At 54.5% G+C, this 20,245-nt stretch overlaps 1 protein-coding gene across 10 annotated transcripts in view; it reads right to left on the bottom strand.

The window, feature by feature from the left end:
* Positions 1-20,245, bottom strand: part of PPP6R2 (protein phosphatase 6 regulatory subunit 2) — a 72,494-nt gene that overhangs the window by 1,972 nt on the left and 50,277 nt on the right. For 5 of the 10 annotated variants that reach the window (XM_082350134.1, XM_082350135.1, XM_082350132.1 and 2 more), the window contains 14 exons: positions 19,277-19,403; positions 18,246-18,398; positions 8,263-8,466; positions 6,883-6,947; positions 5,196-5,311; positions 3,779-3,864; positions 3,529-3,609; positions 3,091-3,188; positions 2,656-2,713; positions 2,459-2,583; positions 2,196-2,359; positions 1,708-1,879; positions 1,532-1,620; positions 758-920 (listed from right to left, as the gene is read on the bottom strand). In XM_082350134.1, coding sequence (XP_082206260.1) covers positions 758-920; positions 1,532-1,620; positions 1,708-1,879; positions 2,196-2,359; positions 2,459-2,583; positions 2,656-2,713; positions 3,091-3,188; positions 3,529-3,609; positions 3,779-3,864; positions 5,196-5,311; positions 6,883-6,947; positions 8,263-8,466; positions 18,246-18,398; positions 19,277-19,403 — 1,701 coding nt within the window. The remainder of the gene's footprint in view (positions 1-757; positions 921-1,531; positions 1,621-1,707; positions 1,880-2,195; positions 2,360-2,458; positions 2,584-2,655; positions 2,714-3,090; positions 3,189-3,528; positions 3,610-3,778; positions 3,865-5,195; positions 5,312-6,882; positions 6,948-8,262; positions 8,467-18,245; positions 18,399-19,276; positions 19,404-20,245) is intronic. The other 5 variants (XM_082350137.1, XM_082350139.1, XM_082350138.1 and 2 more) reach the window with 3 other exon arrangements.

The following is a 20,245-nucleotide window of genomic DNA, read 5'->3' as shown; positions in this document are numbered from 1 at the left end:
CTGGGAGCTGGACTGGACCCCCAGCATCAGCAGGGACGCTCCAGGGTCACTGGGTGGGGACCTCACAGGAACAGCACCGTCACTCTCTGCTCCTCGTCCCCTCGTGGGGGTCTGGCCTGGCCCCCCGGCCCCCCGGGCCCCACCAGCCCCTTCAGGCCTTGACCCCAGCACCACCTTCTCCCTCACGTCTCACCAGCCCTCCTGCCCCGTTCCGTCTTCACCACACGCGGTTCCTCACGCTGCCCACCCGCCCCACCCACCCAGCCAGGAGGCATGTGTCCACCAGCCGATCCCAGAGGCCTGGACCTTCCCCCTGGGCGCAGGGGTGGGGTGCGCGGGCCAAGCCTGCAGGGAGGACGACCCGGGTCAGGGCCCCAAGCAAAGTCCCGAGACACCCCCGTCCTACCGGTCCAGCGTGATGGACATGTGCGTCCGAGGCGCCCGGCTGAGGTGGGCGCCAAGTCTGGGACTAGGCACCCGCCCCAGGAGAGCGGCAGCTCCAGAGCCCACCCGGAACCCCAAAAGCCTGGCCATTCTCTCCGATGCGGCCTGAGATGGGCTAGCCCCGTGCTGTCTCGACGACCACCCCAGCTTCCGCTTGGACGAAGCGGTGTCCCTCCTGTCCAAAGCTGGCCTCCAAGGAGCCACGGGGCCACCAGGGCAGGAGGGTCGGCCTGCTCCCAGGCCAGCGGAGTGCTGGGGACAGCCAGACCTCCGTGTGCACCCGGGGGCCCCCCACCCAGCCTGTCCTGCTCACCTGGGGACGAACACAGGCGGCGGGGGGGCCTCCCGACCGGGGCCCATCCTAACGGCCTCCGAGGCGACAGCCACCTTCTGCTTGTCCTCGCGGCCGCTGGAGGCCACCAGGGGCGCCTTCCTGGCAACACATGCGTTCCAGGCACCCGGAGCGGCCGGCCCAGCTGCAACACAGGGAGCCGGCGACACCAGGTGAGGACAGAGGGACCAGTACGGCGCACGCGAGAACTTCAGCCTGCAACTGGCGACAGACCTGTCCCCCACACCCCCTGCCGCGTGCATGTGCCATGCACACGTGCGTCTGTGAATTCACAGGAACTTCAGGAGGAACGGTCCTCCCTGCAGGGAGGGCCACCACTCAGCCTTGCGGCTTCCAAGTCCCTCCCCGTGTGGCCCTGATACCCTGGGGGGGCTTCCAAGCCCATCTGACAGGGAGCTCAGGGCCAGGGCCCTAAACAGGTCCTAGGACAAGCACTGGGGTGGCACGGCGCACACGTGTGACCCACACCTAGAAGGCGGCCGGGCCTGGGGAGACAGGCTCTGCCGGGGGTCCTGGCAACACAGACGGGTGTGGGCTGTTCGGACCTGTGCGCTGAGGCCAGCCCAAGGGCCTCGCCGGCCGTCCTGTGCCTGGAGCCGGGGCCCTGCCCCTTCCACACACCCACTCCAGTCCCCGCACGTGGCGCCAACCCCAGCATCACCAGGGCAACACGGCGGCCCCGAGGTCTTGGCCTCCCTCTCCCGCCCCCCTGCCCCTGGGGCCGCCCCTACTCACGGGTTCTCTCTGGGCCCCGGTTCAGGCCACCCTGGGCATCGCCATGACCTCTGTCCACGGGGGAGCTGCACCTGGGCCCCGACTCAGAGCTGCAGACAAGGCCAACTCTGAGCCCACGCCCAGGAGACCCGGCCGCCAGGCAGCCGGGGCCGCCCCCCGCCCCAGCCCCGCCTCACCAGCAGAAAGGCTGGAAGTCGGCGAACTTGGCCCAGCCTCTCTCCTCTGCAGCCGAGGCGCTGGGCGCGCTGGCCGCCCACACACTGGAACCCACGTCCATCGCCACTGCCGGGGCCAGGCCCGAGGCCGTGGAATTCACCGGCTCATCAGACACCGTCCACGGGGCGCCTGCTGGGGGAGACGTGGTGTCCAGGCCCCACAGCAGTGGTGCGGGTGTGCCTTCCCCCACGGTACCGGGGCACACCCGCCTCTAGCCGTGACGGCGTGGCCACGAGTGACCGTGACGGGGCGGGAGACCAAGGGCTGAGCGTCACCACAGTCGGAGGCATAGGAGCATATTTGAAAGTGTGTGCCGGGGGGTCAGTGGGCATCAGGCCCACGGCAGCCCAGCCACGCACACACACAGGCCAGGGCACCAAATCCTCTGTCCCCCATGTTCCCGCCCAAGCCCCTTGCCCGGCCCGCACCCTGTGGCCCCATCATCTACCTTCTGAGCCACCCTCAACACGAGGACCTTCCTTCTGGACGGCAGCCCGAAGGGCGCCCGCCCGAGCCCCGTCCCCGTCTGCTTCCGAGCTCTCCTCCCCACCTTGACCTCGGCGCTCCGGGCCGTCCTTCCGGCAGCTCTCTGAAGCGTGAGGGCCCCCGAACCTGGGGGGAGACCCACGGTCAGAGCAGCCCTTCCCGCCCGCCCCGGGCGCCACGGCACAGCTGAGACAGGGCTGGTGCCCGTGTGGCGCCCAGGCCCACCTGGCCCACCTGGCTCTGGTCACTCGGGCCACACAGTGTGTCTCCTCTTCCTCCCAGAGGTCGTCGTCCTCATCGAAGGGCTGGATGTGGTCACTGCAGCAGGCCTCAAACAGAGTGGCACCGGGCTGCAGGAGAGCACATGTGGGCCACATGGCCCCCACACCCGGCCACCCCCAAGGGGCACCCACGGGACTCACGCTGTCCTCGTCAGCATCGACGCTGAAGTTGATCTCCGCGATCCTGTCAAATGGGGCGCTGCGAGGACAACAGGGACGCCGTCAAGTCCCACCCAGAGGGAGAGGAGGAGGAGGAGGAGGCAGCCCACCAAGGGAGGCAAAGGCAGGGGCGGGGGGCCAGGGCTGCAGGCCAAGCCCGGGTGGGTGCACGGGCTCCCCTCCCCCACCTCTGGGTGGGCGGCCAGGGGTGACTCCCCACCCGGCTGCTCTGCCTCCCCAGAGGGCGCCTCCGGGCCGTTGGGTCACACGTGGCTTCCAGCTGAGGAAGTGGTGTGACGGCCCCGAAGGCCAGGCAGGGCTGAGCCACAGGCCAGGGACCTGGTCACACCGAGCAGAGCCTGGCTCCCTCCCAAAGGCAGGAGGGTGGGGCAGGTGGGCACGTCCCACTGGGCTCACTTGACGCTGTCGTCCTGCTCAGCAAACTCCTCGTCACTGAAGCCAAATTGGTCCACGAAGGTGGCCGTCATCTGCTGGACCTGGTACTCGGAGAAAGCCTGGGCGACAGGACCCCGGCTGCTCTCAGGAAACCCCCTGCTACTTCAGTGGCTTCTCCCAGGTCCTGCCCTCTCGGCTGGGCGCCCACAGGCAGCCACGTCCAAACAGCCTGTGACTCTAACTTTCCACTCGCCTACCACGTCCCCAAGGGTCTCATCAATGTCAAGTGGCCCTGGGGGCGCCCCCTAAGCAGAGGAGGGTGAGGCTGCGCCCCCTGCAGGAGCGCGGGGATGAGCGCCTCCCCCGGTCCCGCCCGAGGCTCTGGTGACGTGGGCAGGACACTCTCGAGGCCGAAGCGCCGCCGAGAGTGTGGGGATGAGGGGGCCTGGCCTCACGCACCTGCTGAAGGGACAGCTCATTAGGGAAAACGCCCTCCATGTCCTCGTCTTCACTCGAGGGGTGAAGATGGTGGGTGCTAACCTGCAACGGCCAGGGTGGGTGGGCATGAGCCGGCGTCCGGGGCCGCGCCGACCCACCCTCCCCACGCAGGGCGCACCAGGCCTCGGGCACCAGGAGTCCAGCGAGCCCAGGGCGGGCAGGGACCGGGGGCAGGAGAGCGCTCTGCCCGGCCGGCCTGGGGCCTGCTCACCAGGTCCACCGCGTTCCTGCGGTTGGCCTCCGTCAGCGTCTGCTCCACAAAGCTCTCCCAGCGCCCGCGGCAGTCCGAGGGTAGCCCTGCGCGGAAGGCTGCGCGGTGAGCCCTTGAGACGGAGCCAGCGGCTGCATCCTGGTCCCGCGAGGGCTCCCGGGCCGACCGGGCAGCCCCGGGGACACAGGAACCACGGGGCACAGTCACGTCCCTCTTGGCCTCACAGGCCCAACCCAGCAGGCCTGGGTGTGTCTGTTTCTCTGGGGAGGTCGGAGCCCAGAGACATTCACAGTCCAGAAGGAGAGAGCCTCACGCTCGCCCCCAACCCCACACCGGGCCGTCCCGGGTGCGCACAGGTGCCGACGGGCTGGGGGCCAGACCCCAGCCCAGACACCACCGACCGAGAGCACCCCCCGAGCCTCCTGGCTCACAGCTGCCCCGGGACCACAGGGGGCCACGGCCAAGGTCACCATGGGGCAACTAGGCAAGGGCACGGGGGCGGGGGGCCACGGAGGCTACGCCCACTGCACGACCAACTGGACGTCTGCGGGGCAGCTTCCCCAGCCCAGGACAGGGACAGACCCAGCACCTCCCCTGCCTGCCCCGGGCTCAGGGCACCACGGCCCCCAGAAGGGAAGGGGACCACCCCACCCCGACAGCACACACAGCGCTCAGGGGCCCCTCAGACGGTGCTCACTCCCGTTCGCTGTTCACTGAGCACACGCGCCCCCCTCCCCCTTGGCCAGCCCTGTCCTCAGGCCCCCACACAGCGCGGGGGACGAACTGTCTTGGCTGTGAGACCAGCATGAGCCCCCAAGTGCTCTGTGGGCCGCCACTGTCCATCACCCTCAGGCCGCCCCGAGCGCATGCCCCTCCTGTCCCACCCTAGCACGTGCTGCTCCTCCCCAAGAGGCCACACAGACCCTTCTAAGCTGCCCGCCTTCTTCCATCTGAACCGAGACCCCTCGGGCTCTCCCCAGCTCAGGCCAGAGTGCCTGGGAGCTGCAGACTGGGTGCCCAGGATGTGCGAGGGCTGGGCGGTGGCCCCCCGGTCGGGGCCCCGGATCGCGACGAGGAGGCCCGGGGGGTATGAGGGAGAGAAGGCCTGGCCAGGGGGGCCTCTGCTCAGACCCTGCGGCCGCTCTCAGGACACAGAGGCCCCCTCGCCAGACTCCCCAGATGAGCCACGAGCTCAGAGAAGAGCCAGACGGTGGGGCAGGAGTGCAGGCGTTCGGGCAGGCGCGGGTGGTCCAGGGCACAGGGGAAACTGCCGCCCAGGCCCAGGCCCAGCTGACAAGACAGCCCCCGTGGGAAGGTGGGCCAAGTGCCTGGTACCAGTGCTGGTCCCGTCCACTGAGGGGCCGAGGGCAGGGGCAGGGCACCTCGAGTAGCGACACCTGGGCCTGGAGGCGCTCACCTCGGAGGACCTCGCTGACCTGGGTCTGCACGGGGCCCCCCTCCAGGCTCTGCACCACTGCGTTGGCGATCCGCGTGAGATGGCCCATGTTCCCGCGCCTCATGCCACCCGCTGCCCTGAAAGAGAGGGTGGCGTCAGGGCTGCCACCGGCCCTTCTCTGCGGTGCTTCCACCCGGCCAGGCCTCGGCTCTGCAGCCTCCCGCGGGCCTCCTCCCCGCGGCCCCCACTGCCCTGCGAATCTGTCTCGTGGCCTCGCCTGCAGACTGCTTGTTTTTGGAGCACCTGGTCCGCACCAGCGTCACTCCACTCCCCGCCTAGAAGTGAGATGGGCATTCGCTGCTCCCACTCTGCGCAGACCACAGGCCTGCAGACCCGCGCCCAGTTGGGGCAGCGAGTGTTGACCGAGCACGTCCCGAGCCCCCAGAGGAGCCCGAGGGTGGACCCAGGACCCGGGAGTGGGCAGCGCGGCAGGGGCAGGGGCCTGGCTCCCGTGCCCACGCACGTCCCGCGCGGCCGCAAACACACGGCTCTCCCTCAACGTCTCATCTCTCCCACACAGGACCCCGCGGAGCAGCAAGTCTTCAGACCCCTGACGCACTAGGAAGAGCATCAGGTGTAAGACTCCCGCGCATCTGTTACAGAATCACAGCCCTTGAATCCCAGAGTGGACAGCACTTGCTTTCAGCAGTGTTCTCTCTCCTCAGAGCCTGACGACAACCAGAGAGGAAGCGAAGGTGGTCCTCAGTCGGTGGGCCCACCCGGCAGAGGAGGGGGGTCAGGAGAGACCGGGCAGAACTGGCCCGGAGGTGAAGCGGGGCTGAGGGTGGAGGCCTGTGGGCAGCTGTCCAGGTCGCAGAGGACTGCGCTGAGGCCGCGGCCTGCCGGCATCCAGGCTCCCACGCCCGTCCACGGCTTACTAGGGCCCAGGGACCCCTCGGTGACAGCAGTGAGCCCCCCCACCCCGACACAGGCACACACATGTGCACCAGCACGCAGAGCACACAGGAGCAGATTCGGCACGGGACCCCCTGGGCACTATGCACACCGGCCCCATCTTGCGTGTTGCTACCTGGAGCGGACGCAGATGTGTGGATTCAGTAACAGCAGGACAGAAGGGATGAACTAGGCGAGGTCGCAGAGCTCCCCCTACCTGCCCAGAGCAGCCCCTGGTAGGGCAGAGCAGGAGCACGGGGGGCCAGGGCTGCCCACTGGACCCTGCAGTCACACCAGGGACCTGGGCAGTGAAGACTTTCAAGCAGGAGGTGACACCACCTGCTGGTTTCAGAAAGATACCAGCTTATCATGCAACAAGAGGGCAGATGGGGCAAGAAGGAAGCAGAAAGTGGCCCAGATGCTCTTTCAAGGGTTTGAGGCTTCAGTAAGAGAAGTGGCTGGAGGCTGGGATGGGGACGTGGGAGGATTCGGGACACAGTGCAGGCACAGGATTGGGGTCTCCGCTGATGGACGGGCAAGGGAGGAAGAGGGTGAGGGGCCCACGGAGCCAGGGGCTGGGCTGTGCATGCCGCGAGGAGCAGGACCAGGACCACAGCCCAGGCCGCGTTACCCTGCCCTGCGCCCAGCCCCGCCAGCAGCACTGCAGCTGCTCCCACAGCGGTGGGAGCCTTCCTTGAAAACAAACCCTCCGTGGCAGCCCTGGAGCCCCACGCCGAGCCCCAGTGGTCCTTACTGTGTGTGGTCATTGGCTTCCCAGGCCTCCAGGATCCTCTGGACCAGGCAACACTTCTGGAACAGCTGGCAGACAGGCGGCATGAGTCAGGGCCAGCAGGGCTGCACACCCCCCTCCACCCACCCCTGAGTGGGCTTAGCAGGCAGCAAGCTCACACATCAGCCCCAAGTTCGCTGTGGGCAGTGACAGCATTACAGCCCAGCTCTGTGGTCCCCATCCGACACCCAGGCCGGCGCTGCTCAGGGTCGTCCACATGGAGACGGGGGTCAAATCAGGACATTCTCATTCCCCGCAGGCTCCCAGCCGGTCGTGTACTCCCCCTTGGGCCACTCTACTGCCTTCTCTGTCCAGGAGGAAGGCCAGCGGCCCCAGGGCTCACTTGCTTCCAGGCCCTCACCACAGGCAGCTTCCCGCACCCAGAGTGTTTGTTCCGGGCCCCAAATCACATGCCCACCCGCGTGTGGCCTCACCCTCTGAGTGAGGGTCCCTTGCTGGCCTGCATGGCCGCCGCACATGCCCAGCCCCTGTGGCTCTCGGCACTGAAACCGCCCGCTCCGGGCCATGTACCCCCTTGGCTGTGTTCCGGCTCAGGCCTGCAGGTGCGGCCCTTCACGACCCTCTCCCAGGCCTCTGACCAGAGACCTAGGGGCCCCGTGGCCAAGCCCCTCCTGTCTGAGCCTTGCAGCCACCTGGGGGTGGGGGGCAGAGCTGACCCCCAGGGCCCCGCATGCAAAGGTGGGCTCCTCGGCTTGGGGACCGTCTGTGCCACGTGCTCCACCCACGTGCTGCTTCCTTCTTCCTTCCTTAGCGAACACCCACTACGGCCGGCTCCCTGCAGGCCCCGCGCGGCCGCTCAGGATGCCTCTTGCTCGCGGCCCCGGGAAGGGCAGCCCCGGGCGGTCTCCGCACGGTGTGCTCGGGTGAGCGGGAAAGCGTCAGGGAAGAGGCGGGCCGTGCAGGGCACCCACACTTTCCAGAGGCTCACAATCCCAGAAAGTCTTCTTGTGAGAACTGGCCATGTTCACGCCTCCCCTGGCATTTTCCCGGCACGGCATTCACACGACAGGGCTGCTCGCCCTCACGGCCTGGAGAAGCCGACTCGGGGGCAGCAACGGGGCTTCTTCCACACCCCTCCCGGGCCCTCCACTCGACCAGCTCTGGGGCCCTGGCAAACAGGGACACCTTCCTGGTGACTTCCCGTCTCACAGGTGAAAGGAGAGCAGTGCACCCGTGTCACGGGAGGATTAGAGGAGAAAACACACGAGGGCCCAAAGCAACGTTAATGTCCCTACGGTCTGGGGGGTTCAGCACACGCAGCAGCACACAGGATGCACAGGACATGCAGGACACAGCTACACGCGTGACACTGGCTGGACTTACGTGGGTCACCATCGTGCTCTCGGGGCGGCTGGCGGCAGGCTGGGGGGTCTCTGGGTCCCCGCTGGAGGGTGGAGGCTCCACCCCGCCCTCAGGTCCACTGGCCACAGCCCTGTCCTCCCGGGCAGCGTGGGACAGGATGGCGGCTATGCACAGCTCCACTTGCAAGTGCAGGAAGTTATTCCAGGCGTACTTAACAAACAGGTCCTGGGGAGACAGAGGGTGAGGGAAGCCCCGTGTCCTGCAGACTGAACGTGAGGGGCCCTGCTGCCCTGCCCACCTCCCCATGCTGTGTCCTGACGTCCGGGCGGCCACGGGCCTGCCATCTCCATCCAGCTCCGTAATCTCTGCTCATATGACCGCTTCCTATGGTTTCTTTATCCTCTGTCCTAGGTTAGAAGCTTCACCCACAGACCCTCAACCTCCCTCCTTCTCCAGTGCATCTTTACAAGGCTGTACGTTTCCCTGTAAAATCCACCTCAGCTACACTCTACACATTCTGCTATGTAGTATTTTTATCGTCTTTCCTTTATGATTTTATCTTTGACCCACAAGTTACCGGGAGTGGGTTCAATTCTCCAACCCCTGGGGATCCTATTCAGGAGGGCCATGGAATCAGGAGGCGCACACATGGACACTCCCCAAGGGAGCCCCAAGGGGCCCAAACAGAAGCTCCCAGGCGGACGCCCCCAAGGAGGCTGAATGGGCAGCTGCATCCCCTCTCCCATGGCCTTTTCCAGACCTGCCCCTGAGGTGAGCAGGGTGGCACCAGCAGGGAGGCGGGACAAGCACACCTACCACGTCCGCAGGGGCACCTCACACCCAGCAGGGGCCACAGCTGCCTGCACCCTACACCCTCTGCTGCCTACATGGAAGGAAGTGGGGTGTGTAGGATGGGGAGACGGGGCTGGGGAAAGGGGTGTAGACTCCAGCCCAGGATATAAGTCTGGACCCTTCTTTCCCACTAGGGAGTGGGGAGCTGGATAAGAAAGGAGGCCCGTCTGCCTGACACAGCTCTCCTCCCCCACAGAAACACAGTCTCCAGTCTCGGCTTCACCTTCTCTGCCTGTGTGACTTTGGGTGACACTGGAGGTGGCTTCATCCATGCTGCCTCGTCTTCAACAGTGAGACCCACCTCCCAATAAAGAAACGCCCATACCAGTTGCCTCAGGCAAAACAACCAACAGGGAGGGAACCCAGCCCCACCCATCAACAGTCAAGTGGATTAAAGTTTTACTGAGCTCTGACCACCACAGCAACAGTCAGCTCTACCCACCACCAGAGCCTCCCATCAAGCCTCTCAGATAGCTTCAACCACCAGAGGGCAGACAGCAGAAGCAAGAAAAACTATAATCCTGCAGCCTGTGGAACAAAAACCACATTCACAGAAAGATAGACAAGATGAAAAGGCAGAGGGCTATATACCAGATGAAGGAACAAGAAAAAAACCCAGAAAAAAAACTAAATGAAGTGGAGATAGGCAACCTTCCAGAAAAAGAATTCAGAATAATGATAGTGAAGATGATCCAGGACCTCGGAATAAGAATGGAGGCAAAGATCGAGAAGATGCAAGAAATGTTTAACAAAGACCTAGAAGAATTAAAGAACAAACAAACAGAGATGAACAATACAATAACTGAAATGAAAACTACACTAGAAGGAATCAATAGCAGAATAACTGAGGCAGAAGAACGGATAAGTGACCTGGAAGACAGAATGGTGGAAATCACTGCTGCAGAACAGACTAAAGAAAAAAGAATGAAAAGAAATGAAGACAGCCTAAGAGACCTCTGGGACAACATTAAACGCAACAACATTCGCATTATAGGGGTCCCAGAAGGAGAAGAGAGAGAGGGAGGACCAGAGAAAATATCTGAAGAGATTATAGTCGAAAACTTCCCTAACATGGGAAAGGAAATAGCCACCCAAGTCCAGGAAGTGCAGAGAGTCCCATACAGGATAAACCCAAGGAGAAACACGCCGAGACACATAGTAACCAAATTGGCAAAAATTAAAGACAAAGAAAAATTATTGAAAGCAGCAAGGGAAAAACGACAAATAACATACAAGGGAATTCCCATAAGGTTAACAGCTGATTTCTCAGCAGAAACTCTACAAGCCAGAAGGGAGTGGCATGATATACTTAAAGTGATGAAAGGGAAGAACCTACAACCAAGATCACTCTACCCGGCAAGGATCTCATTCAGATTTGATGGAGAAATCAAAAGCTTTACAGACAAGCAAAAGCTAAGAGAATTCAGCACCACCAAACCAGCTCTACAACAAATGCTAAAGGAACTTCTCTAAGTGGGAAACACAAGAGAACAAAAGGACCTACAAAAACAAACCCAAAACAATTAAGAAAATGGTCATAGGAACATACATATCGATAATTACCTTAACGTGAATGGATTAAATTTTCCAACCAAAAGACACAGGCTTGCTGAATGGATACAAAACCAAGACCCATATATATGCTGTCTACAAGAGACCCGCTTCAGACCTAGGGACACATACAGACTGAAAGTGAGGGGATGGAAAAAGATATTCCATGCAAATGGAAATCAAAAGAAAGTTGGAGTAGCTATACTCATATCAGATAAAATAGACTTTAAAATAAAGAACGTTACAAGAGACAAGGAAGGACACTACATAATGATCAAGGGATCAATCCAAGAAGAAGATATAACAATTATAAATATATATGCACCCAACATAGGAGCACCTCAATACATAAGGCAACTGCTAATAGCTATAAAAGAGGAAATCGACAGTAACACAATAATAGTGGGGGACTTTAACACCTCACTTACACCAATGGACAGATCATCCAAAATGAAAATAAATAAGGAAAGAGAAGCTTTAAATGACACAATAGACCAGATAGATTTAATTGATATTTATAGGACATTCTATCCAAAAACAGATTACACTTTCTTCTCAAGTGCACACATAACATTCTCCAGCATAGATCACATCTTGGGTCACAAATCAAGCCTCAGTAAATTTAAGAAAACTGACATCATATCAAGCATCTTTTCTGACCACAACGCTATAGATTAGAAATCAATTACAGGGAAAAAAACGTAAAAAACACAAACACATGGAGGCTAAACAATACGTTACTAAATAACCAAGAGATCATTGAAGAAATAGAGGAAATCAAAAAATACCTAGAGACAAATGACAATGAAAACACGACGATCCAAAACCTATGGGATGCAGCAAACGCAGTTCTAAGAGGGAAGTTTATAGCTATACAAGCCTACCTCAAGAAACAAGAAAAATTTCAAGTAAACAACCTAACCTTACACCTAAAGGAACTAGAGAAAGAAGAACAAACAAAACCCAAAGTTAGCAGAAGGAAAGAAATCATAAAGATCAGAGCGGAAATAAATGAAATAGAAACAAAGAAAACAATAGCAAAGATCAATAAAACTAAAAGCTGGTTCTATGAGAAGATAAACAAAATTGATAAGCCATTAGCCAGACTCATTAAGAAAAAGAGGGAGAGGACTCAAATCAATAAAATTAGAAATGAAAAAGGAGAAGTTACAACAGACACCAAAGAAATACAAAGCATCCTAAGAGACTATTACAAGCAACTCTATGCCAATAAAATGGACAACCTGGAAGAAATGGACAAATTCTTAGAAAGGTATAACCTTCCAAGACTGAACCAGGAAGAAATAGAAAATATAAACAGAATTACTTTCAGTTTTAAGTAGTGAAATTGAAACTGTGATTTTAAATCTTCCAACAAACAAAAAGATGGCTTCACAGGTAAATTCTATCAAACATTTAGAGAAGAGCTAACACCCAACCTTCTCAAACTCTTCCAAAAAATTGCAAAGGAAGGAACACTCCCAAACTCATTCTATGAGGCCACCATCACCCTGATACCAAAACCAGACAAAGACACTACAAAAAAAGAAAATTACAGACCAATATCACTGATGCATATCGATGCAAAACTCCTCAACAAAATACTAGCAAACAGAATCCAACCACACATTAAAAGGATCATCCACCACGATCAAGTGGGATTTATCCCAGGGATGCAAGGATTCTTCGATATACACACTCAATCAACGTGATACACCATATTAACAAATTGAAGAATAAAAACCATATGATCATCTCAATAGATGCAGAAAAAGCTTTTGACAAAATTCAACACCCATTTATGATAAAAACTCTCCAGAAAATGGACAGAGAGGGAACCTACCTCAACCTAATAAAGGCCACATACGACAAACCCACAGCAAACGTCATTCTCAATGGTGAAAAACTGAAAGCATTTCCTCTAAGATCAGGAACAAGACAAGGATTTCCACTCTCACCACTATTACTCAACATAGCTTTGGAAGTCCTAGCCATGGCAATCAGAGAAGAAAAAGAAATAAAAGGCATACAAATTGGAAAAGAAGAAGTAAAACTGTCACTGTTTGCAGATGACATGATACTATACATAGAGAATCCTAAAGACGTCACCAGAAAACTACTACAGCTAATCAATGAATTTGGTAAAGTTGCAAGATACAAAATTAATGCACAGAAGCCTCTTGCACCCCTATACACTAACAACAAAAGATCAGAAAGAGAAATTAAGGAAACAATCCCATTCAGCACTGCAACAAAAAGAATAAAATACCTAGGAATAAACCGACGTGAGAAGGTAAAAGACCTGTACTCAGAAAACTATAAGACACTGGTGAAAGAAATCAAAGATAACACAAACTGATGGAGAGATATACCATGTTCTTGGATTGGAAGAACCAATACTGTGAAAATGACCATAGTACCCAAAGCAATCTACAGATTCAATGCAATCCGTATCAAATTACCAATGGCATTTTTTACAGAAGTAGAACAAAAAATCTTAAAATTTGTATGGAGGCACAAAAGACCCCGAATAGCCAAGGCAGTCTTGAGGGGATAAAAACGGAGCGGAGGAATCAGACTCCCTGATTTCAGACTATATTACAAAGCTACAGTAATCAAGACAGTATGGTACTGGCACAAAAACAGAAATACAGATCATGGAACAGGATAGAAAGTCCAGAGATAAACCCACACACGTATGGTCAACTGATCTATGACAAAGGAAGCAAGGATATACAATGGAGAAAAGACAGTCTCTTCAATAAGTGGTGCTGGCAAAACTGGACAGCTACATGTAAAAGACTGAAATTAGAACACTCCCTAACACCATACACAAAAATAAACCCCAAATGGATTAGAGACCTAAATGTAAGACCGGACACTATAAAACTCTTAGAGGAAAACATAGGAAGAACACTCTTTGACATAAATTACAGCAAGATCTTTTTTGATCCACCTCCTAGAGTAATGGAAATAGAAACAAAAATAAACAAATGGGACCTAATGAAACTTAAAAGCTTTTGCAAAGCAAAGGAAACTACAAACAAGACGAAAAACAACCCTCAGAATGGGAGAAAATATTTGCAAACGAATCAACAGACAAAGGATTAATCTCCAAAATATATAAACAGCTCATGCAGCTCAATATTAAAATAACAAAGAACCCAATCCAAAAATGGGCAGAAGACCTAAATAGACATTTCTCCAAAGAGGACATACAGATGGCCAAGAAGCACATGAAAAGCTGCTCAACATCACTAATTATTAGAGAAATGCAAATCAAAACTACAATGAGGTATCACCTCTCACCAGTTAGAATGGGCATCATCAGAAAATCTATAAACAACAAATGCTGGAGAGGGTGTGGAGAAAAGGGAACCTTCTTGCACTGTTGGTGGGAATGTAAATTGATACAGCCACTATGGAGAACAGTATAGAGGTTCCTTAAAAAACTAAAAGTAGAATTACCATATGACCCAGCAATCCCACTACTGGGCATATACCCTGAGAAAACCATAATTCAAAAAGACACATGCACCTCAATGTTCACTGCAGCACTATTTATAATTGCCAGGTCACGGAAGCAACCTAAATGCCCGTCGACAGACGAATGGATAAAGAAGATGTGGTACATATATTCAATGGAATATTACTCAGCCATAGAAAGGAACGAAGCTGGGTCATTTGTAGAGACATGGATGAATCTAGAGACTGTCATACAGAGTGAAGTAAGTCAGAAAGAGAAAAACAAATATTGTATAGTAACGCATATATGTGGAACCTAGAAAAATGGTACAGATGAACCACTTTGCAGGGCAGAAATAGAGACACAGATGTAGAGAACAAACGTATGGACACCAAGGGGGGGAAGCGGGGGGGGGGGCGGGGTGTGGTGGGATGAATTGGGAGATTGGGATTGACATGTATACACTGATGTGTATAAAATGGATAACTAATAAGAACCTGCTTATAATAAAATAAAATAAAATTCAAAAATTCAAAAAAATAAAAGGTATCTAAATTGGAAAGGAAGAAATAAAATTATCTCTGTTCACAGATGATACAATCTTTTTTTTTTTTTTAAAGGTTTGCATTTTTTTTTTAATTTATTTATTTATGGCTGTGTTGGGTCTTCGTTTCTGTGCGAGGGCTTTCTCTAGTTGTGGCAAGCGGGGGCCACTCTTCATCGCGGTGCGCGGGCCTCTCACTATCGCAGCCTCTCTTGTTGCGGAGCACAGGCTCCAGACACGCAGGCTCAGTAATTATGGCTCACGGGCCCAGTTGCTCCGCGGCATGTGGGCTCTTCCCAGACCAGGGCTCGAACCCGTGTCCCCTGCATTGGCAGGCAGATTCTCAACCACTGCGCCACCAGGGAAGCCCCAATACAATCTTATATGCAGAAAATTGTACAAATTCCACATAAACTGTTAGAGTTAATAAACAAATTCAGCGAAGTTCCAGGATACAAGATCAACACACAAAACTCTGTGGCATTTTTTCCCACTAACGATAAACAATCCTAAGAACTAAATCTTCACACATATGGTCAATTTATTTTCAACAAGGGTGCCAAGACAATTCAGTGGGAAAAGGATAGTGTTTTCAACAAAAGGTGCTGAAAGAAATAACAAGTGTTGGTGAGGATGGGCAGAAGAGAGGACCTTGTGCACTGGTTGTGGGAATGTAAACTGGTGCAACCCCTGTGGAACACAGTGTGGACGTTCCTCAAAAAATTAAAAATAGAACAATCATATGATCCAACAATTCCATTCCTGAGTATTTACCCAAAGAATACAAAAACACTAATTTGAAAAGATATATGCCCCTCCATGTTCACTGCAGAATTATTTACAATAACCAAGATATGGAAATGACCTAAATGCCCATAAACAGATGAACGACTAAAGAAGATGTGGTACATACATACAATGGAATATCACTCAGCCACAAAAAAGAATGATATAATGCCATTTGCAGCAACATGGATGGACCTAGAGGGTATTATGCTAAATGAAGTAGGTCAGATGGAGAAAGACAAATACCGTATAATTTCATCAATAAAAAACAAACAAAATAAACAAACCAAACAAAAACAAACATGTAGATACAGAGTAGTGGTTACCAGTGGTAAGGGGCAGGGTAGAGAGGAGGACGAAATGGGTAAAGGGGATCAGCTGTATGGTGACAGATGGAAACTAAATCTTTGGTGGTGAGCATGCAATAGGGTATACAGAAGTAGAAATATAACCTACGCATGAAACTTACATTCAAAAAACGAAACAAAACAAATGGTGCTGTGATATCCACATGCAAAAGAATGAAGTTGGACCCTTACCTTACACTGCATACATATACAAACTCAAAATGGACCAAAGACCCGAAAGAGCTAAAACTATAAAGTATTTAGAAGAAAACACAGGGGGAAAGCTGCATGACAGTGGATTTGGCAATGATTTCTTAGGTATAGGTATGACACCAAATGCACAAGCAACAAAAGAAAAAAACAGATAAACTTGGGACTTCCCTGGTGGCACAGTGGTTAAGAATCCGCCTGCCAACGCAGGGGACACGGGTTTGAGCCCTGGTCCAGGAAGATCCCACATGCCGCAGAGCAACTAAGCCTGTGCGCCACAACTACTGAGCCTGCGCTCTAGAGCCCACGAGTCATAACTACTGAAGCCTGCACGCCTAGAGCCCGTGCTCCACAACAAGAGAAGCCACTGCAATGAGAAGCCCACGCATCACAACGAAGAGCAGGCCCCGCTCACTGCTACTAAAGAAAGCCCACACACAGCAACAAAGACCCAACGCAGCCAAAAATAAATAAAATAATTAATTAAAAAAAAGAAAAAAACAGATGAACTGGACTTCATCAAAATGAAAAGCTTTTGTGCATCAGAGGACACCATCAAGAGAATAAAAAGACAACTCACAGAATGGGAGAAAATATTTGCAAATCATGTATCTAAGCGCTTAATATCCAGAATATATAAAGAACTCCTTCAATTCAACAACAACAACAAAACAAACAACCCAATTCAAAAATGGGCAGAGGACTTGAACAGACAGTTCTCCAAAGAAGATACACAAATGGCCAGCAAAAGCACATGAAAAAATGCTCAGCATCACTAATCATTAAGGAAACGCAAATCAAAACACTGTGAGATACCACCTCAGACCCATCTGGATGGCTATTATCAAAAAAATGGAAAATACGTGTTAGTGAAGAAATTGGAACCCTCATACATTGCTGGTGCGAATGTAAAACGGTGTACCCACTGGGGAAAACAGTGTGTGGGTGCCTCAAAAAGTCGAACATAGAATTACTATATGACCCATCAATTCCACTTCTAGGTATGTAGTCAGAAGAAGTGAAAGCAGGGGCTGAAACAGATATTTGTACATCCATGTTTATAGCAGCATTATTAAAAATAGCCAAAATGTGGAAGCAACCCAACTGTCCACCAACGTATGAATGGATAAACAAAACGTAGTATATCCATACAATGAAATATCATTCAGCCTTAAAAAGGAAAGAAATTGTGACACATGCTACCACATGGATGAACATTATACTAAGTGAAATAAGCCAGACAGAAAAGGCCAAACACTGTTTGATTCCCCTTACATAGGAATCCCTGGAATAGTCGGGTCCACAGAGACAGAAAGCAGAAGGGTGGGTGCCAGAGCTGGGGACTGGCGGGGGGAAGAGGACCGAGCATTTAATGCTCAGAGCTGGAGAAGATGAGAAAGTCCTGGAAACAGTGGTAATGGTTATACAACAATGTGAACGTTGAACCATACGCTTGTAAGTTATTAAAATGGTGTATTTCGTGTTACATATATTTTGCCACAATAAATGAAAAGCAGAAAGGGGGAGTGGGAGAGAGAGAACTTTCTCGGAGAAGAGGAAAGGAAACGAGGTCTTTCCTAGTCGCCCTCTGACCCACATCCAGGTTCTACAGTCACAGCAGAGCCCAGTGACTTCCAAACGCTGAAAGGACTCCTGAGGCAGGCAGTCCTTCAGGCCCAGGTCCAAGGCAGCTCCTGGGATTGAGACTTAAATTTAAGGATATTTCAGCTTCCTGGGAGCAGAGGCCCAAGGGCAAGGCTGAGGAGAAGGCTGGGGATGCATCAGCCGGGTGCACAGCTTGGGCGAGGTCCCCTCCCTGTCAGCACCGCCCTGTGGTCACTGCCTGCAGACCCTCCCTCAGACGCCCAGGGCATGCTCACCAGAGGAGCTCCCCACAGGCTCTGCCTTTACTGTGGGGACGAGGAGCAGCTCTTTAGGGCGTTTTAGGCTGAAGAGCTACAAAGTTCTCCACTAAGGCAGAAATCAGAAAGGGGAGGGACCGTATTACCCGCCCCCTCTGCTTCCAGGGCAGCCCTGCGCATGAGCCTACGCGGAGGCGGGTCCCAGCGTTGCTCAGTGCGCCTCACCAGCGACCTGGCGTCAAGCCTGGGGGGCAGGATGCAGTCTTTGCACAGACTGTGCCTGTCCCAGGACCGAACCAGAGCCTCCCTTCGGGCAGGCCTTCACCGGGGTGCTGAGGTCCGGCTGCCCAGCCCCGAGGCCCCAGGCCGGGCAGGTGTCCGCTCACCAGCAGCAAGCCCATGGTGTTGAGCCGGCAGAGCTCCTGGTTGATGCTGGGCGTGTGCGTGTGCAGCAGGGCGGCCACGAGGCGAGCTCCGTGCAGGCGGGCGTTACCCAGGGGCTCCTCCAGCACGCCAATGGTGGTCAGGATCGCTGCTTTCTGCAAACACAAAAGGACTGCCCAGTTAGAGCCCTGCGACCAGTGTGATCACCACCCATGTGTGGGCTTCTCTTTGACCTGGCCCTGCTCAAAGGGCCAGGGCCGCTGTTGCATGACGTGGCCCAGCCGGGAGGGGTCCTCAAGGCAACGCGGTCTGCAGGAGGAAACGAGGGGTCAGTCGGGTTAAGAGCCCCACCGCTCCCCTCAGGGCTCACAAGAGTGACTGAGGGTGGGCCGCTGCTCCTGGGTGCCTAGGGCACTCTGGTCTCAGCCTGCCAGCCGAAGGGATGTGACCTCAGCGTACAAGACAGAGGAGACTGATGACAAGGCTGGCCTCGTGAGATGGGGTGATCCCATACACGGAGCACAGTGCGTCTACCTTTTCATTAGCAGAATGTTCCAGAATCCCTGACTTCATGAGTCCTCCTTTCTAGCGGGGAAGGCAGACCACAAGCAAGCTGATAAATGTAAGAAACAGTATGGTAGACCACGGCGAATGCCAAGGAGAGGCACCAGGAGAGGCGAAGGGGCTGTGCCCGGGGCACTGAGGTGGAGAGGGACTGGGTCTTCCTCACCGTGACCACCGCCGCTCAGCTGAGCAAAGGGTCTCCCCTGGGACCCCTTGACCCCTTGGCTGGGTGCCCCCAACTCAAGAGTCCGGTTCTCCAGTGCACTCTGGCTCTCGGACACCCCCCCTGTCAGAAGGCAGGAGTTGCCTGGGGGGGGTGGCGAACCGTCCAACTCCCCAAAGAGAAGATGGACACTCGGCAGATGGGGTCTGAGTGCGCTTGTCATCCTGGGTGACGACTGGGGTCCTTGCCTTGTAAGCGACCCAGCCCACGAGGTCTCCTGAGCCCCCCTTTGCTCAGAGCACCTACCTTTGGCGGGCTGAGCAGAAGCTGGTGGAAGTCCTTCAGCCGTGGCTCGATGCCACGCAGGACGCCGGAGCTGACGGCACACAGCCTGTCCAGTCCCTGAGAGCAGGAGTCCAGCAAGCCCTCCATCCTGTGGACCAGAGGCAGCTGGACACGGGGACACTGGTCCCATCACACCACACCCCCTACCGACATGCCCACTTGTTGCCTCCAGGGAGGCTGCTGACCGTATGGGGGTGGGGGCCGTGCCCAGGTGATGGCCCTGACGGGCTGTGGGCGTCACACCCCCGAACCAGCTCTGCTCCCTCCTCCCGCCTTGAAAACCTTCACTGTCGGCCCCACTCCTCGGCTGAGAAACAGACAGGACTGGCCATAAAAGGATAAAAAGGGCCACATAAAAGGATAAAAAAGCAAAGAGAATGAACCGGCTCGTCTGTTTTCTGCATTGTCATTCTGTCCCTGCATCGCAGGCGAGGCCCTCGCCAGAGTCCCCACTTCCTGCAGGAAGGGCCCAGCCTTCCTGGGCTCATAAAGATGAATAAGCAATATTCTGGTTTCTAACTAGAGAAAACGATGATAACATCATAATTCTATTTTTAGGTAATAAACTAATAAATATGTATTGGGTACCAGAGTGAGAGAAAGAAACTGCTAATAATCTCACCAAGATTAAGTCAATTTCTTGTTATTTTCTGGTTGTTCTTTTTCTTTAAAAAAACAGCACAGGCTATCAGTGCTGGGGGCTACAGTGAAGCTCCTTCCAGAGCGGGGGCACGAGGGAACTGCAGCCTCCTTGGGAGTCAGACCACCAGCACCGCATGTGACAGGACAGAGCAGACAGACGTGCACACGCGCGCGCACACACACGCGTACATATACACATATACACACATATAGAGACACACACACACACACACACACACACACGTGCTGGGGGTACTCATCGGGACAGTCCTTGGGGAAGCCCACTGG

Source organism: Balaenoptera borealis (genome assembly GCF_965194805.1).
Source record: "Balaenoptera borealis genome assembly, chromosome: 13".
NCBI lineage: Eukaryota > Metazoa > Chordata > Mammalia > Artiodactyla > Balaenopteridae > Balaenoptera > Balaenoptera borealis.
The sequence above is the reverse complement of the archived record's forward strand: the minus strand, read 5'-3'. Positions and strand labels throughout refer to the sequence as shown.